This window comes from Trematomus bernacchii, unplaced genomic scaffold (genome assembly GCF_902827165.1).
Source record: "Trematomus bernacchii unplaced genomic scaffold, fTreBer1.1, whole genome shotgun sequence".
In the NCBI taxonomy this organism is placed as follows: domain Eukaryota; kingdom Metazoa; phylum Chordata; class Actinopteri; order Perciformes; family Nototheniidae; genus Trematomus; species Trematomus bernacchii.
Window position 1 is genome coordinate 8560628 of NW_022987973.1, and position 19086 is coordinate 8579713.

Genomic DNA, 19086 nt, shown 5'->3' on the forward strand with positions numbered 1-19086 from the left:
CTCTAAAAAGCACATGTAGTAAATGTGTTCAGCAGCTGTCTGACAACGACAGGCAGCTCATTTAACTTTTTTTGGTTCAATCCCCAGTCTTTATCTACACTGTCTTGTCTCTACTTGAAATGTTATCTCGTCAGTGTGGGTGTAAGCTAACTGTACTGTACCGAGGACTGGTACAGAGCAGCCTCTTGATCATTCGGTAATGTCTGCTTGAGTCATGGAGAAGATGAAATACAGCTGTGTTGTCATTGAATTCAAATGTAACAATTTTAACCCTAAACCATTTAATTGAAATAATGTAATGAAACATTTCCATTTAATCAGGCTAATTATAGAATTTGGAAACACATCAGCTGCCAAAAGCCATCTGTGAGAGATGCTCTGCCATGAGATGACATCAGACTCTAATGTGTCTTGCCTTCACAGACTGGGCATGACGGTGCGGGCCAAGCTGAGGGTGTAGCCACATCTGGCAGAGACTGCTGAAGTGAGCAGGAGCCTCAGCACAGCAAACTCTCTACTTCAGAGGGAGCATGGGAGAGATGGAGGAGGACAGGGACAATGTGGGCAAGCTGTTTGAGGACTTCGTCCAGTCCTCGACCTGTAAGGGAGCCCTCCAGGCCTTCAACGTCCTCTGCAGGAGGCTGGACCTCGACCCTACCGACAATGAGATTTTCTACAGCAGTCTGAAGGCCAAGCTCACCTCCTGGAAGGCCCAAGCACTGTGGAGTAAGCTGGACAAGAGGATGTTGCACAAGGAGTACAAGAAAGGCCAAGTCTGTGTGGGCACTAAGGTACGTTTAAATGTGTTTTTGTACAGCTGTACGACAACAATATTTCCTGCTCATAGGCTAGGAGATGAAAATGATGGATTGAAGAGTGTAGAGCAAGACAAATGTAAATATATACATCTAAACAAGTATTTTCCACCTGGTGTCAGGCAGGTGGTTTCTCACAATTCCCATAGACCTAAAGTGCACTGTTAACGTTTTGTTATTTTTGTGTGGTCATATAGCTATTTTGCACCACCAAGTGAATGCACCACATCATAGAATTTCAGTCAACTGCCTCACAGAAGCTATTTTAATAGAAAAAAACAACAATATCCATCTTACTTTTCACAAAGTCTTTATTAGCTTGATCAAGATTTTCAAGTATATCAGCTAAAATAGAAGAGTTTCTCCAACTGTTGAGCAATAACATTACGATAATAACTAAATGACTAAATGTTCACCGCGATGAGTAATCTATATTAAGTGCAGAGAGCGTAAAAAGTGTTGTATGTGTTTTGAAAACAGTTCACACCGCTAAAATGTCTCCGGTCCTTTTTAAATGGTCTTAAAATATAATTAGGTTTTGTTCATACATCATTAAAGTTGATGTTTTCATGACTTAGGAAGTGTCTAAGTGACCTCACCTAAGGTCACACCACGTTTTTGTTTGAAACAATCAGCTCTCTGTATTAAAGGAAACCACAGTGAGCTGTATCACTTTTCACCTCTACCTGCCATCCACTACAGTAACACTCACTCTTTCACTGCAACAGCTCCCAACATACAGGCAGGAAATTAAACAGATATACATTGCTTTGCACTCGATATTTCCCCCTCAGACAGGTGCTACATGACAAAGCTGTATAGAATGAAATACAAACATCATATGTGACTTTATATCATAGAATATGCTCCACTGAACCATCAATGTACCCACCATATATGTAATTAGTCGTTCAAACAGTAAAATTGCTATAAATCACAGCTAAGAAACATCATACTCAACCACATGTCCACATAATCAAAAGAAAAAGTGTCCCAGAAGTTGTGAAAAAATACAGAAGATAAACAACTTTACAACTGTGCGTTACCTTGCAGCCAAACAACACAAACAGCCGATCCCTTTCCGAGAGCAAATACTGTAGCAGACAAAAGACAAATTCCTGTAACACGTGTAAGAAGGGAGCTATTGGAGAGCTATTTTTGAGTTTATTTATGGAGATAGTTGGAATATGGACAAAGAAATCATGTCAGGGTGTGTGTTTTGGAGGGGGCTAGGCAGTGAAGGTGATGAGGGAAAGTAGGAAAACCTGGAGGAGTGTGATTACCTTTCAGGCCTGCAGCATGAAAGAGTGTTTTTATTGTGCAGAGAACAGACAGCATCTCTCACCAACTGTGATTATTTGGCCCCAGTTGTTCTGAGGGTGTGCTCTTTTCTTTATAGGCTCTTTTTAAGTTGGAGCCCGGCCCAGATTGTTATTAAAGTGTGTTTCAAATGCTTCAGCGTGAGCTCAGATTTACAGGTTCGTTCTGATTCAACACCAAAATAGGTAAAAATAAATAAAGTGTGACTCTCCTTAACTTCTGAGCCAAACGTTTTAGGTCAGTTTTGTAATTCTGACAATCCACAGGGTTGTGTTGTTAAATAAAGTGTTACTGTGCTACTGTTACTTTAGTGCTCCCAAAGTACTAAACCAGATGTTCAAACAGTGGATTGTGTGCATTATTGAAACACTATTCACTTTATTGGGAATTTATGAGATTGAGTTTTGCTTATAAAAGCCTGCCATTTTATTATGTTGCTTATTAATATCCACACATGTACAGCACACACGTGCAGTATTACGTCTGTTTTAATCACTCACAGGATGAACAATGAGCTTTTATTTGATCTCTAATTTATTCTGTCCCTGGGAAAAATCACCTGGTGACGTTTTATGGCACCTCAGCTCTTTTAACTTCGACAGATGTGATATTACTCGGCGCCTCGTCTTCATATTCCCCCTGTAGCAGCAATCTTTAAAGGATGTGATGTCATCCGCGTTTAATGGCCTGACACAGCTGGCAGTTGTGACACTGAAATGCAACCCACAGTCTGTTCCTTCCTCATAAAGCTTCACTGTGCACGGAGAAATTGCACATTGATATTTTCTTTCTCATCTTTTATGTGATTTTTTGAATTATTCCCGGCACATTTCATCATTTGATCTCAGTGACACAGTATGTAACACTTAAACGGTTGGCATATCTTGATTTAACTGATGTCAATTCAAGATAGAAAATCTCAGTAAAAATGTAGATTAAATTCCAAGCGAAAACACTCCATCAGACCAATGTTAGGATTCAGTATGCTGTCCACAGATGATATTGTCATGCTTTGTCAAACAGCCTTTGCAGTTACACAGTTTCACAGTTGAAATGATGTAAACATTTGATCAATTATATAATATTGCAAGTAAAACCACACATCTCGAATGGGAATATGTATTGGTTAAATGAACATTTAAATCAATATACTAGATGCTAATAGAGCTCGTTGTATTAGCCACACTGTCTGCTGAGATGAGAAAGAAAACGGTGATACTCTGACTAACAGATAGAGTTCATTAAAAAGGTGGGGGGACAAATGTGACCAGGGCGAGGTGGCTGTGGGATAAGAGCGAGGTCACAAGTGGGAAGCTGAAAGGGAGCGAGGTCACAAGTGGGAAGCTGAAAGGAAGCTGACTCAACAGGTGTGGAGCGAGCCACCAGGAAAAGCCTTGTATCTGGAATAATATGTTAGCTCATGGAAACTGGCTAAAACCAACAGCCTGTTACCGCTAAAGGCTGATAGACAGATGGAAACAGCTTCATGAGTTTAGATTAGAAATGTGCACATTGTGAATGTACATCTGAATAAACTGAGTTAGTACTGTGCACATAATTGACATTTTCAGCATCCCTTCATCTCTCTCCGGCTTACATTTACACTCGGTGCCCTTTTGTTGAGGGAATTACAAAAAAACATGGCCAGCAGCCAGGCTTGTCTGGGCAGCTCTCTCACCACCTGTGTGTGTGCTTCACACCTGAGAATACCTCATCCTGATAACCTCAGGCAACACATGATAACACACTGTGTTTCTCATCACCCACATCCCCAGTGAGGCAGATGTTTAACCACACTTTTACAGAGGGATAATAGGGAGTGACTAAAGCCCCAATCATCTGGTTTTAGTGCAGGAGTAGAGAGCCATTTAGGGCAGGATTTGGAACTCGGTCAGCTGGCACTGGGTGTTCTGTAAAAGTCACCCACTCCGATTATCTCACAGAACTGATGCACGGATGGCACCTCATTGCACTCTCAGCACTTTGTCTTATCCTGCAGGAAGTGAATCCTTGTGTTCAAATATGTTTCGAACTTCTGTCTGCACACTGGTGGGATTTAGAGATTGTACAGAGTGGAGCTCTTGGTGTTGTTGCATTGAAGTATTTTCTTGGAAGGTGAAAGAAAAAATATTTTTCTCCTTTTAGTTCTCTATAGAGCCTCTTTTTGTGTTTAGAAGGAACGAAAACAGTTTACCAGTACACATGCGTCATTTCTCTCATCTATCGTTCAAGAGGATGATGTCATGTTTGAGTTTCACATTCTCAGACGCAATCTAAAACCTCAATAAACTGACTTCATGCATTTTTTGGGTGAGGCCGATGAATGAATACCACCTTAGACATGTAGGGGAACGGTTGTTATCATGGTTTGATGTTCACAAACATTCCTCTTGGCAATTTCCTGATAAATGCGCTGCTTCAGGCAGCGCATAAACTCTCTTTATGTTTCATGAACAACCCTTACACACACACACACAAAGGGTCCGGAGAAGTCTTCTTAAGACTGAAATTATCCTCCGAGTCAGTGTTAGCTCTGCTGAAGTGTCCTTGAGTGCGACACTCAGCCTGTAAATGCTCCAGTGATGCAGTAAAGTGCTGCTTCCTGTCATGATCTATGTAGATGATACAATGCTATGTTAATAAACAAGTAGGATGTATTGTAAACCATTTTTCATCCCAGCCCCCTCTGCAGGAAAAGTCTCAGCTGTCTTTGATTACCTTTATTTATTTCTGCCTTGTGTAAGTAATGAGATCAATTTGTCATCTCTTTAATTCAGTGTCTGATCATCGGAGGCGGCCCCTGCGGCCTGCGGACAGCCATCGAGCTCGCTTTGATGGGTGCCAAAGTGGTGGTGATCGAAAAGAGAGACTCCTTCGCCAGGAACAACGTGCTGCACCTCTGGCCTTACACCATTCATGACCTGCGGGGCCTCGGGGCCAAAAAGTTCTATGGCAAATTCTGCGCCGGGGCCATAGACCACATAAGTGAGTGTCTGACTTTATAGAAACAAACACGCTGGCAGTTTCTGCTTTTCATTGACCTGTGATCCCATATTGTTAGTGTTTGTGATCTCCTTTAATGTACATTATTATATTGGACACAGGCTACAATCTATAAAAAGGGTTGAAGCTCAAGTCTATGGCCTTGCAATTCTATTAGCTGTTATGTAACTTTTTAATATATTATTTGGCCTTTTATCTATCTTGCATTTCTCTTGGTACTGTAGTACAGCTTTACAATTTGGGCTGTATCTTTTATTTCCACTCCTTTTACTACTTTTTGATGCATGATTGTATATGTGTGAATCATTATGTACTTGTATTTTTGTACTTTCAAAACCGTTTCTATAAGGTATGGGTACATGAATAAAGAAAATTATGTAGATTTCTAGGAAATAACTGAAGTTTAAAATCGATATAAAGGACATATATATATACTGTAGGATTAGAACATCAACCGAGTGTTGGTTTGTGCTGTTCTTTCCAACATAACTACAAGAGGTAAGCACCAGCAAAGATACAGGAGAGTAACAGTTCTCTCAACAGTGTCAAGACAACATAACACCAAACACAGTCTGCCAGTGTTTTACTTGTGTTTGCAAACACTGATGTGTGTTTCTGTGTCTCCCAGGCATTCAAAAGCTGCAGCTGGTCCTGCTGAAGGTTGCCCTGATTGTTGCTGTGGAGTTTCACATCAATGTGGAGTTTGTCAAACTGTTGGAACCTCCAGAGGATCAGGAAAATGAAGGTATCCATCCACAAACCAAAGATAAACACCGGGTTTATATTCATCCACAGACAGTTGTTTCATAATCTGCAAGCTTTGTTTAAGTTGAAGAACAGCTGGAATCAATAAAGCCGGGGGGTGAGGTGGGATGAGGTTGAAGAGTTTAATATTGTGTAAAGCTAGATATAGACATCAGGCTATATCTGTCAGTTTGTTAGATACTGCGTAGCTTCTTTTAGGATCTGTTTTTACTCTGCTGCTCTGCTTCAGGACTGGTCAGACAGCAAGGGACTTCTCATCCTGCAGTATTTAATATCCTTGACATCCACCAATAAACAGGGGAAAAACATTGGCACTGATTTAGTTCTTCATTATATTTAGATGAGGTTAGCACAGGTCAAGTGTATTTCCTAACGTTCCTGTAAGTGTTAATTTACACATGCTATATATATATACAACATTTGCATATCAAATGAGTAAATAAACAATGTGTCCGTTATGTAAAACAATGGCAGTTGTTGTGTATTTCCCTCTCATGTCATGATTTTCTTAGACATTCAGCACTTCACACTGGACTATAGACTCTCAGGAAGAAAATATCTGACACGTTGCTGTCAGGTGTTCTCTTCAGTTGTTATATCTATACTGTGATAACAACAAGAGCCTTGCCTAAATTTAGACACAAACTTATCCCTCCTGTTCTGCTGTGACGGACTTAGCTGTGCCCTTGACATCAAGGTATGAATTTTCCACGAGGCGATGCAACAAACTGTCCCCAAGCTCTCACACTCCTGCAACACACACACCGCATACTTTAAAAGGCTAATGTTAAATCTGTAAACTGTTTTGTTTGTTAGTCATGTTTGTAGCTCGCAAAGTATGCCATTATATCTTTCTATTTATGTAGAAATATTAAAGCAAAGCAAGTGTCAGAATGGTCCAGATGTCTGGAGGGGAAGGGAATATTCTAATGTATGTAAAGGAAATTATTTGATGTGTCTGACACCTTCTCCGTTTGGTTTCTGTCTCTCAGGTATTGGGTGGAGAGCTGCAATCCGACCTGCTGATCACCCCGTGGCCAACTTTGAGTTTGATGTCGTGGTGGGGGCCGACGGACGCAGAAATACTCTGGAAGGTGAGAAGACAGTGAACAAAAGGGGTGTTAAAAATACAGGTGCCTCAAGGATGTATTTCATTTAGCCAACAAAGTACATTATTAAGTTACCAGTGTCTGTTCCAGGAAGTAAAAAAACAGTGATCCCAGTGTTTATTTGTTATCAAAGGTGTGTCTGCCCTGAGCAGCCGAAAGATAAATCCCCGCTTGGAGCCCAGAAACTGGTGGGGATGGAGGTTTATGAGGATACTGCTGAGGCTGGTGGCAGATAAAATTATGAGGCTGATGAATCTGCGAAACTGTTTGGGAAGTAAAAGGGGCGCGTCATACATCAGCATGAACTTACTCAATACATGGAGATATTTTTGAAAAGAGACATCAGAAAGATGGTAGGATAAAAATGTAGGTGTGTTTTTGTGCAATTGAATAAATGTGACCAACTAATGAGAGCAGCAGATATAACGATTGATAGCCCCAGACAAATACAGTAAGGAAATTATGAGTGAGTATGCGTGAGATGAGTGAATGGCAGGATGTTTGGGAAAAAAACATCATGCCTTAGCCAACAAAATATATTCTTCCTGAATTCATTTGCAATAATAAAAAAAAAGGCTGTCCATATTCCACTTATGTGTTCGCATTATTGGGAAATCTCTCCCATCCTAGACATGTTTCAGAGAACTATGATAAAACCCAGCACACCTTGTTGACTGAATAGTGTTTCTGAGCTTTCCTTTGAGTAATGTGTGCTGCACTATTTCTGTTGTCAAGCTATAATTAAAACTTACTTTTGGTAAACTTAGACCTGTATGAAGCCATTGATCTCTCCCAGGGGAAAGGTTTATCACAAAACCCTGAAACAGTGCACATAAATAGATCTTTGGCTCAGCAGCTGATGCATTCACGCTGGACTCTCTCCTAAAAATGCTGTCATCTAACAACCAATTTCACATCAGATGCTTATTCCTAAAAAGGGCAATTTTGGGCTAGACAAGATGTTTAGCTCATTCTTCAATTATGATGAAGCCTGGAGGGAATGATTTTCCCCTGCAGTCAGCCCGCCTTTCAGCTGCTTTCGTGGCCTAGCTACGGTAACACAGAGTTAAATACAATCACATCTGCATTGCAGTGAAGAAATAGAGAAGGGGGAAATGTTCCTCTGGGATTTTTAACAGTGTCAGTATGGAGCTGTGACACAAGTTCAGACATGCACTCCTTCCTAAGTACTTTCACTGTCTCATAGTTCAATTTGTAGTTAGCTACCAACACAATAACATTCTTTACTGCACTGACAGCTTTAGAATTACATGTGGTTTGCTGGTTTAAAAGGTGATTTGATATAAATGAAAATATAACAGCAACCTTCATCTTGATTAAGAACGTTGTGCCATTAAGAAAACCCTATTTTTTTTCTCTTTGCTGCTTGATGTCTTTCAAAAGATCTCACGGTGACAGATGTAAGAGTTTCTTTTTTTCAGGTTTAGTATTGCACAGTATCTATAGAATCATATTCCTTGAAAATATGAATAAAATAAAATGTCTTTACTTCATTCATTCTTCATAAAATGAAAGGCTGAAGTGGCCCTTAAATGCTAAACTTGCACTTTTAATTAAATTCCTGGTGCTTTTTGCAATGCCTGCCTTTTGTTCCCTCGGTTATACAAGGGCTCACCTTCTTAAGCTGCCTCTTATCCTGAAATAACTGCCTTGTAATTACGATTCAAGGCTAGAGTACTGGTTTACCTGTGAAGATCATTGTCCTTTACCCCCCCCCCCCCCCCCCCCCCCCCCCCATTTATCTAATTCATTCTTTATCTGATTTTCTGTCTTTTTTCTCTATCAGGTTTCAAAAGGAAGGAGTTCAGGGGAAAGTTGGCGATAGCCATAACAGCCAACTTCATTAACAGGAACACAACTGCAGAGGCGAGAGTAGAAGAGATCAGCGGCGTGGCCTTCATCTTCAACCAGAAATTCTTTCTCGACCTCAAAGAGGAGACAGGTGAGGCTCAGTCTGCCTTACTGTGGAGTTAGCTGGAATAAAGAATAATGAATCATAAAGTAATGTCCTCTACAACATTTGATGCCTCTTTGGTGCTTTTAAATATTCTCAAACCCTATCATTTGTGCAGGAATTGATCTGGAGAACATCGTGTACTACAGGGACAACACACATTACTTTGTCATGACTGCCAAGAAGCAAAGCCTGCTGGACAAAGGAGTCGTCATCCATGTAAGCGCACCATGTGTTCAGGGGTCATTATTTTTACCTTCTTGAAGTTCAGTTCCTTTTATCATTTAAAGAAGGAATCCATATAATCAATTGTAGTACAACATAATGCCATCAATAAAGCAAAGAGCCCATAGGCAGCAAGAAACAGGTTAGTTGGGAACATCTCAGTAAGGAATGACATGCACAAAAACTGCATTTTCATATATTTTATGGCTTATATTTTACTTCCATCTGCAGCTTTTAAAAAACAAAAGAATCCCTCTTAAGCAACAGTATATAATCTTGGTCTTTTTGGAAATGTTGAGACTTTCTGTGTTCAAACTCCTGACTCTCATGCTTGTGTTAAACAGGATTACATAGACACCCAGATGCTGCTGAGCAGTGAAAATGTTAACCAGGAAGCTCTTCTGTGCTACGCCCGAGAGGCTGCTGACTTTGGCACCAACTACCAACTTCCCACGCTGGATTTTGCCATGAACCACTGTGGGCAGCCAGATGTAGCGATGTTTGACTTCACAAACATGTATGCCTCGGAGAACGCTGCTCTGGTCAGGGAGAGATTTGGACACCAGCTGCTGGTAGCACTGGTTGGCGACAGCTTGCTCGAGGTAAGGATGGGAAAGTGAGCCCAGTTCAGATGAATGGAGAAAGGTAGCAGGTTTTTGAGGAGCATGACTGCCTAGGGAAATAAACTGTTACACAATCTGGCAGTCTTGTTTTGCTGTAGAGTATGAGTCTGGAGAGGGGAGGCAGGGGTCATTGCAGCACTGTTGTTGATGTCCTTCTCCAGTGTGTGAGATGCTCCACCTCCTCTTTTTATAAAGACTCACCTTTGATGATAATGTTGCCAGTAGTCACACAGTTGAGCACTGGCACATTTTTTGGTTGTACTCCGTGACAATCACTACATTTAGAAAGACGTAAAAGATGGCTTTCGGGACAAATGCTGATTCACCATCATTGTTATAGCTGTTTACAAAAAGTCTGATAGTCAGCATTTTGATATATGATCTTACAATGCTAAACATGATTGCCAGCAAAAAAACACTGTAAAAGGTACATGTGCCATTATTTAATCAACTCTTGGGGCGGTTTAATGCAGGTTAACAAGTTCTAGTAGAAACACTGAGAGACAATCATATTTATATCTGTTGTGTGTTTCTGTGCAGCCCTTCTGGCCCATGGGGACGGGATGTGCCAGAGGCTTCCTGGCTGCTTTTGACACGGCCTGGATGGTAAAGAGCTGGGCTCAGGGTCGCACGGCTCTGGAAGTGTTGGCAGAAAGGTACAAACACACATACAGTATATACACATAAATAAATACATAATTCAATACTGCTAAGTATAGCATCTGTAGATACGGTCTGAATGAGCACTGCCAAGTGATTTACATAACACCATTTCTCTTGAACTATGTTCCATTTTGTGTTTCTATAGGGAGAGTATTTACAGGCTACTTCCACAGACAACAACTGAAAACATTGGCAAAAACTTTGAGCAGTACACCATAAACCCTGGGACTCGGTACCCCAACCTCAACTCCGCCTGTGTCAGGCCACACCAGGTGAGAGGGAGCTTACCTTGGCAATACCAGAGTCTCTCCATCTTTCCATCCACAAAACTTCTTACACAACTTCTTCAGGGTGTTTATTGTAATCATTTCCCCTCTCCTCCCTGTCTCAGGTGCGTCACTTGTACATCAGCACAGAATTGAGTTCTTGCTCTCTGCAGCGTAATGTTACCATACGAAGACCTGTCAATCTCAGCAGACATGGTAAGTCTAAGTGTTTCCAGAGTGGATCTGTAGTTCAACATGCTTATGACCCTTCTTTAGTTTATTTAGAGTAGTATTCTGATTGATCATGGTGTCTCATCTTATGTTATTAATAATCCTCAACTAAGAAAGTTCTGAGAAAACGTATTAATTTCATAATAGAAGACACATTTAATGAATCACATTTAAATCACTATCAAAGGTCAACATTACTTAAGCTCCTTGTTATAAATTGCACTGTGTTTTGTGCTTCATACCAAAAAAGGGGGAAAAGTGAACATTTGTCCTTATTTGTAACAAAGTGGGTTATGATCTTGGAACTAGCAATAAAAGCAGAAGCAGAATCTTTCATCGAATGCTGTGAGAAAGTACATGGCCTGACTTGTACATACCTCGGCATCATTTCTGTGATAACGTCATTTACCGGCACGCCATGTGTTGGTCCATGCTTGTGACATCATATCCTCTTTAGCTGAGATCTTGAACTATACGTTTCTGTTCAGAGTCAGAAATCAGACCGACAAGGCTTCTTACTTGGTGCCAGAAACAGACGGAGGGCTTCAGGAATGTGCTGATTACAGACCTGACGTCTTCTTGGAAAAGTGGCATCGCCCTCTGCGCCCTCATCCACAGGTTCAAACCCCAGCTGATGTACGTAACACACTCAAGATAATATCACTACCAGACTGCAGGGCTTTATCTTTACATCTAAAACCAGTGTTTTTAATGCATTCATTCAGTCACATTAACAAACCAGTTTTTGAAAGGTTAGTTCTTCACTCTTTTTTTGTAACAACTGGTTGTGAGAAAAATCCTTTATTAAAGGTGTGTAAAATATGCTAGGTATGAGAGAAAGTCTTGATCTGTGTGTGTTTTGTGCTGCGCTCTCTACCTCCTCACACAGAAAGTGCTGATGGATGCGAGAAATACTTCATACATAGATGGCCTATACATATATATATATAGCTGGTAGTCTGGAGCAGCTGTGTACATTTCACACATTTCTTTCCAAGGCCTCTTTGTCAGCGGGATTATCACCTCAACTGAAATAAAAAGTGGTCGTTTCAGTCCCTGTTATAACGTTTATACTCCAGAAATATTAGTATTGACTAGGATTTAAGTCTGAATAATGTCCCTTTTAAAAACTACTCTTGGTGTGCTTCAGTGTCCACTTATAGGACAAAACCCTCCTTTTTAAAATAGAAAGAAACTGTAAAACTGTACCTTAGTTTCCACTTTGAATGGTGAGACTGACTAGCAAAGTGTGGAATTAGCCGATGCAACTGTAGATAAGTACATTTACAAATGTAATTATATATTCTCACACTTTAATTATTGCCTTCATATCTCGCCACATGCCACTACAATTTCTTGTGGTTCTGTAAGTTTCCAGGAACCACTGGCATTTACCCCCTTCCCTCCTCCATATGCATGCCTGTCAGCAGAGCAGACAGCAGAGAGTTATGCAGGTTCTTAGAAAAAGAAAGAAAGGAAGATAGAGCGAACCCCTGAACTTACCGAAAAACACCAATGTTTGTGTTTGCTGTTGCTAGGTTACTGCTCTTTACATTATTTCTGACGCCGTCTGTACACCATCAGCGAAGGTGCAGACGTCAGTGCTGCCGTTTTCCTCCATTAGAAGTAATTTGCTGCCATTATTCTCCTGCAATTTGGGAAACAAGTTATTCTGCAGGGCTGGAAATTGATTTAGTAGCTTTCTGTGTAAAGGCCTTTCATTGTGCTTGCTTTTAACTGTTTTCATATTAGTGTGCTTATTATCTTACACTCTGCTCAACATCAGTCACCTGACACCAGCATGAAATGAAAGTCAGTATATAATCCTTTCAAGAATCTCAGCTACAAACCTCACTGTTACATTCCTGTGCCATTATTCAGGGCAGTTAGTGAAAAGTATGCATTTTTAGAAAAAGAAGGAAGGGAAAATATGTTTAATGACAAAGGTTTATATGTGTATGATGTGCGAGTGATCAGGGTTAATGTAAACCAGAAACAGACAGAAGTACATTAAAACCTAACTATAGGCTGACACTGACTATATATGTTTCCCTACTTTGCAAAGAAATACGTACGCTGAATCTTTTTTTATTACCTTCCACTCACTGAAGTCAACATAATTGTATTTTTCCCATCAGAGATTTTGATTCATTAAACGAGGAAGACCACTCTGCAAACCTCCAGCTGGCTCTTGACGTCGGTGAGCGTGAGTTTGGCATTGCGCCATTCACATCCGGGCAGGAGCTGAGTGTTGGTCAGGAGCTCGATAAAACCAAGATGATCACCTACCTGTCCAAGTTCTACGAGCTGTTCCGCGGCACACCTCTACCTGCCTCAGGTACTTTACTTAACTTTAATCTAATGTAATGTACTCAATACTACTCTACTTAACTTTATTCTACTGTACTTTACTCAATACTAGTCTACTCAAGTGTACACTACTTTTACTTGAATGTACTGTACTCAACACTGCTGTGCTTTAATTTTCTGTTCTGTACTCTACTTAACTCTGTTCTACTTTAATTCATTCTGCTTTAATGTACTCTCATTACTCTCCTTTATGCTACTTTACTGGACTACTATCTTTGACTGCATTCAGCTGTACTCTTCCCCTGTAATCAAATCTACTATTTAACTCTAAATTACTGTATGTATATATGTATTGTTATTTGTTCTGTTGATTATAAACTGTTCACTGTATTTTATGGCTAAAATATGTAGAACAACCACAAAACGTTGGTTTCTTGTAAAAAAACAACAGGTGTTGTCCAGTCCTATTTTTCAAGTAAAGTGGCATGAGAGGAATGTGTATCTGCACCAGAGATGTGCACTGCTGTAGTCTGAGAGTCTTGACAACATGAAAACAGCTGCCTTTCTCTGATGAAGGGATATTGAATGCTTACCTATAATATCTTGTTTATTTGACATCAGTCACATCCCTCTAACATGCAGCTGAGGGACTCAATAAGGCTTTGTTTTTTCAGTGGAACATTTCTCTTCTCTTCACTACAATCACTTTTTTCGCAGACCACTCGTATAACTTTCTATCTATATCTATATGGTCCTTATTCATTGATATCATCTGACTTTAATGGATATGCACTGTGGAAACTTGGAAACTCTAATGCAGCCATGTGTTATACTGCAGGATCCAGAGGAGTGGATGAAAATAATGAAGATTATCCCTCTAAGGATGTCAGAAGTAATAATAATGTGCTCAATCTTGCACAGCCCAGGAAACGGGTACCAAAGGTAACCCCACACTGAACTGTTTAAATCTAAAAATGCATTCATTTGGAATTTGTTTTATAAACATACAGTATGTCATTGTTAAATTAGTTATAAAATGCATTTTATTAAATAAACATATGAGATTTTGTTAGTTTGAAATTCAGTTTTATTTTCTTCTGCTGTCCTTTCAGGATGAACAGAAGACAGACGGTACAGATCCCATTTACAAAAGGAGGCGGAAATTCTGCAGTTATTTGGAGGAGGTTTGTTGCTAACTTACCTACTTGTAATTTTATATTTAACAACCATTCAAAAAGCCTGCTGATACAGTAGGATCTTCCCTGTTGTCTGTCTCTTGTTAGGCCACCAATCTGTCGAGTAATGGCTCCCCAGTGCGAGACGACCAAGAGCCAAAGGAAAATAAAGTGCGCTCAATTTCTACTCAGTTGCTGGCCAAGTTTGAAAGCTCACCCAGACCCAGCTACTCCATCAGGAAAACACAGGTAAACAAACGTGTTTAAAACAGGCCCATAGTTTTGATTTTACTGTAGTCCAACTAGGGTTTTAATTGTCGTCCTATTGGGCTGTAAGAAAGTATGTTTTACTGTACTGTATGTATGTTGTATTTTTCTAAAGGAAACATGTTTAATCCTTACTGCTTTAATATAGTTTAAATGGTTTGCTTTCTTTTTACAACATATCATAAATATGTTTTAAATGTCCCTTGCTGTGAGCTGGAGTTTGGACAGTGGTCTGCGGACAAAACCTTCCTTTGTTACAAAGTCTTCTCTTCTCTGTTGTTTCCAGCCTTTAATCGTTTCTACCTTTTCTATTTCTGTGACTTTTTGTTAACGTTCTTCCTAACCTTTCTGCAAAATCTCAGTCAGACTTTGAGACGTCTTCTTCCCTGCAAACTCTTACCTTTGCTGAGAGAGTGCACATTGAACTGAGGCCTCGAGTCCCACCTAAACCTCCTCCTGAGATGCAGGTAGTCTGCAGCTGCCAGAGAAAGATATTGTGAACAGTTTCTCTCATTCATAAATGTTGCTGTCAGGTGTTGAGTTTCATACTGACCTTCCAGTTTTTGAATTGTTTAAACAGCAGCCTGCTTGCCATTGGGGTTAACATGTGATGATTACATAACTATGGCAAAACATGAAACAGATAGGTAATCTATTTCAGTAAATATTCTATGCAAGTTGATTTCCATGCTATGCCAGCGGGAATAACACCTCAAAATACACGTGCAATGCTTTGAAGATGTTTGGCAGCAAAGTAATTTGGGGTTAATGGGCTGAGACGTATAAAACCACCTGGATCTTTAAATGATCTACAGCTTTTTAGGAAAGGAGAAAATACATTCATGGAGTTCTGTGCTTGATGGGGAGCCACGGCTCACATGTGCACTACTGTATATTATTCCTTTCAGTTTGAAGTCAGTATCAGAAAGGCAGCCGAACACTTAGTGCGCCCGCCTCCCAAGACCCTCCCCAAACCTCAGCTGCAGCCCGAGGCCCAGCATCCATTTTCTGTATTGAGGCTCAGACATGTTGATCAGACGCACGCTGAGACGAAGCCCGAGCCTCAGCCTGAGAGCGCAGACCCCCCCGCTCCGTCTCCCTCCTGCCACTCTGCAATCCATTTCATGTCGAGAGTCCTCCAGCGCCTCAGGGAGGTGGACGAACACGTCTCTGAGGTGATCTCTATCTTCTCCTTCACGTCTTTAACTTCTGTTTTTCCTCCCTGCCTTCTTTTCAAAATCATGTGATTGTTGCATGCTCCGATCCCCAAAAAGGCCCCAGGGTGAAGGCTGATTATATATTATGCCCTGATTATACATTTAGTTTTGTGTAATGTGTAGTCAGATGGTGAAGTCAGCCCCTAAATTATCCAGCCTGACAAAAATGGCAGCAGCAGGCCCACAGAGCTGGCCACGGGCTGAGACAGGCACACAGGCGGATCATTGGCCAGTCTGAGTGTGAGTTGAGCAGGTTTGGCCAGAGCCGGGCTGCAGGCCTTTGCTTAGGTCTTCAAAAAGTTATTTTGGATTGTTCAGACGTTCCTACTGCCTGCCTGCGTTGGCTCAAGTTAGCACTGAAAAATAGTTCTCCTTATCAAGTCATTGAGAGTTTAGTTTTTTTGAGAAAAGTGATTTATGAGATACCAATAACTGCAGTTTTCCCAGTGTAGTGTTCTTTAAAAAAAAAAAAGAGTAAACGCTAAATTAATATTGCATAAACTGCCCTCCAGATGGATTATTTTCGTGACCACAGCTCCTCTTATTCAGTGCAGATTGACTGTGTTTAATGATTTATTAGCCTTCTTCGTTTACTTAAATATTAGATCATTTGAAATACTAGTGTAACCCCCTCTGAGTATAGATCCATACCTGGGCACAAGACAGTGGTATTTATCCTTTGAATACTTTAACTCTCAAATTACTAAGCGAATAATTAGCTATTCCTTTACATTTCTGTCCACACCTGTATTATCAATGTGTAGAAAGTTCAACATTGCGCATTTAAAGTGTTTTGAAATCTGACTTTACGACTTCACTAGGGGATTTATTGCCATTTTATTTTTGGCTCAACCAACGTACTAGTCTCTGATTCCTGTGCCATTTCTGTGTGGCTGTTTTCTGCTCCAGTACAGTATGTGGGGTGTGAAATGAAAGTAATAAGGCAGCCTTCATCCCACACAGCCACGCTATTGTTCTCCTCCCAACAATACCCACTTAGCTGGAAAATCCTCCTTGTTATTGGGGAAGTAGGAACAGAAAGGCCTTTCATCATTTACCGGTGTAATGCTTATTAAAGGGTTATTAGTCTAGCTATTTACACACGGAAAGCTCCACATTTGTTGCTGGGAGAATGTGTCTCGTTGTACAGTAGAGACAAGACTGATGGCTTTTGTTTTGTTCCTGTCCTCCGTGTCATCCTGCAGAAAAAAGCTCAGACACAACAGGCTAGAGAGTTTCACACAAAGAGTATAAAGGAAAAAGCTGTTCACCTTAGGGGGTTGTTCTCAGCAGAGAGCTCTGCTGAGCTCAAGGTGACTATATCCTGCCTGCTGTGTGACCCCACCCTGACCCTGTGCTCTTCACAGTGTGTTCAATGCATGAAGAGAAATGTTGTGTATTGTATCATAAGTGCTGCATTTGACCAGTCTTCACATATAGTCCCTTATTTTGTAAACCATACATTTCATTTTGTATTTTACCTGTCATAATAATTAAATTACTGATTTCATCAAAGTGAGATTTAATGTGGATAGTATTTTTTTATATTTATCCTTTAGCAAATGACAATGTGAATACAACGTGAAAGCGGTAGTCATAAACCTTAAGACCTCTCAACTTTACTGTTTTGATTCACTTTCACCCCTCTCATAGCGTCATTTTCAGTCACAGCATGCAGCTTTTTCAGCAAGAAAGCTATAAAACCCACTGAACACTACCTACACTGAACCAAACAGCAAACAGAACCATTTAGCAACTAGCTGGTAAACATAGTGCAGCATTTAACCGCTAAAGAGCTAATAGAGAGTGAATATTGGGCTTAAATGTATACGCTGGCCAAACATAGGACTCCAAATGAATGATAATGTTTCTTTAAGAACAAGATTGCCATCTCAAGTGCCATAGCATGTGTCAATATAACAACATTAAATGTAACAGCACCACATACTACAGCCTTTAACAACCTTGACTCTCTCTTCAACCAATTTGGAACATTTTAAATGTTAATAAGTTACGGTTTATTGAAGGGCTGTTTTTTAGACAGCCGTAGTTTTATCTAGTCGACCTAATGCTCATGATGTAATTAGTGTTTCGGTAGTGAAAGAACAACATATTTTAATCATCCTGATGGCAGCACATTTTCTTTCTGTTCTAAAACATCTTTAAAAAAACAAGCATTTCAGCTCAAGATTTACATTGTTGTCATCCTTCTATTTAATCATAACAGTTGTATGTGAAATGACTGCTGCTTTGCATGAGTGCTCTGATTTTAACTGCCGTTTCTGCCCCTCATGCTTTTAATCACGAGCAGTCCTCACATAAGAGGAGTGTGTGTTCTTGTGGTGGCACTTTGTGGGTTCCTCTGCTCCACCCATCCCAAACAGCCTGCTCCAACTCCACAGCCAGATGCTATAGCATGCTGGTTAAATATAAAGGAACAACTCCTGGTACACAATGTTTGGATCACATTTCAATTCTCAAGAGCCATTGGGGAACTCTTTAGACATGATAAACGTTTTAACCTAACCACTTGTGTTTATTTGTGTAACCTTGTGTTTAAATCCATTCTATAATTATCTTTATTTGCTCTCCGTTACTATGTTTTCCTCTTGGCTGAATCTTAGTGTGCCGTTGCAAACAAGGTCGAGGTTGCAGACTTCACAGTACACATTATTTATATCTGGTCAATATGAAATGTAGGAGGTGACATTGAAACGGCTGGGTATTTCTTATCTTGCACTCAACCGTTAACGTTGTCAGTTTCCCTGCATGTAATACCACCGTTGTTTCAAGCTTTCCTCAACAATTCCAAGAACAACACGGAGTCTACATTTATCGCACAAAGTTATGTGACCAGTAAGAACCGTTGAACTTAAACGTTTATTCTTGAACTTGGAATATAAAATCTTAATTCAAGCCCTTCTTAATAGCTTTATAAAAAAATATATAAGGCCACAAGGTAATACTGACCAGACATTAAACCTTTCAAAAGATCAAATTAGATTTAACATATTGAATAGCCGCAAAGGCTCTCTTATAAAGGATTATTTTGAGGAGTCTTTTTTTGTCAAAAGTGACAGACATCCAAGTGATCTTAAATTGTGAATATTGAATCACCCTGA

General features: G+C 40.2%; 1 protein-coding gene across 5 annotated transcripts in view; it reads left to right on the forward strand.

The window, feature by feature from the left end:
* The window catches only part of mical2a (microtubule associated monooxygenase, calponin and LIM domain containing 2a), a 32148-nt gene that overhangs the window by 7729 nt on the left and 5333 nt on the right, over window positions 1-19086 (forward strand). For 4 of the 5 annotated variants that reach the window (XM_034117090.1, XM_034117091.1, XM_034117088.1 and 1 more), the window contains exons 2-19: window positions 424-791; window positions 4913-5120; window positions 5767-5883; window positions 6896-6997; window positions 8820-8975; window positions 9106-9206; window positions 9557-9814; window positions 10376-10491; window positions 10644-10770; window positions 10890-10980; window positions 11484-11631; window positions 13134-13333; window positions 14144-14247; window positions 14418-14489; window positions 14589-14729; window positions 15110-15214; window positions 15656-15922; window positions 17170-17277. In XM_034117090.1, coding sequence (XP_033972981.1) covers window positions 531-791; window positions 4913-5120; window positions 5767-5883; window positions 6896-6997; window positions 8820-8975; window positions 9106-9206; window positions 9557-9814; window positions 10376-10491; window positions 10644-10770; window positions 10890-10980; window positions 11484-11631; window positions 13134-13333; window positions 14144-14247; window positions 14418-14489; window positions 14589-14729; window positions 15110-15214; window positions 15656-15922; window positions 17170-17277 — 2682 coding nt within the window. In that variant the 5' untranslated portion in view covers window positions 424-530. The remainder of the gene's footprint in view (window positions 1-423; window positions 792-4912; window positions 5121-5766; window positions 5884-6895; window positions 6998-8819; window positions 8976-9105; window positions 9207-9556; window positions 9815-10375; window positions 10492-10643; window positions 10771-10889; window positions 10981-11483; window positions 11632-13133; window positions 13334-14143; window positions 14248-14417; window positions 14490-14588; window positions 14730-15109; window positions 15215-15655; window positions 15923-17169; window positions 17278-19086) is intronic. The other variant, XM_034117092.1, reaches the window with a different exon arrangement.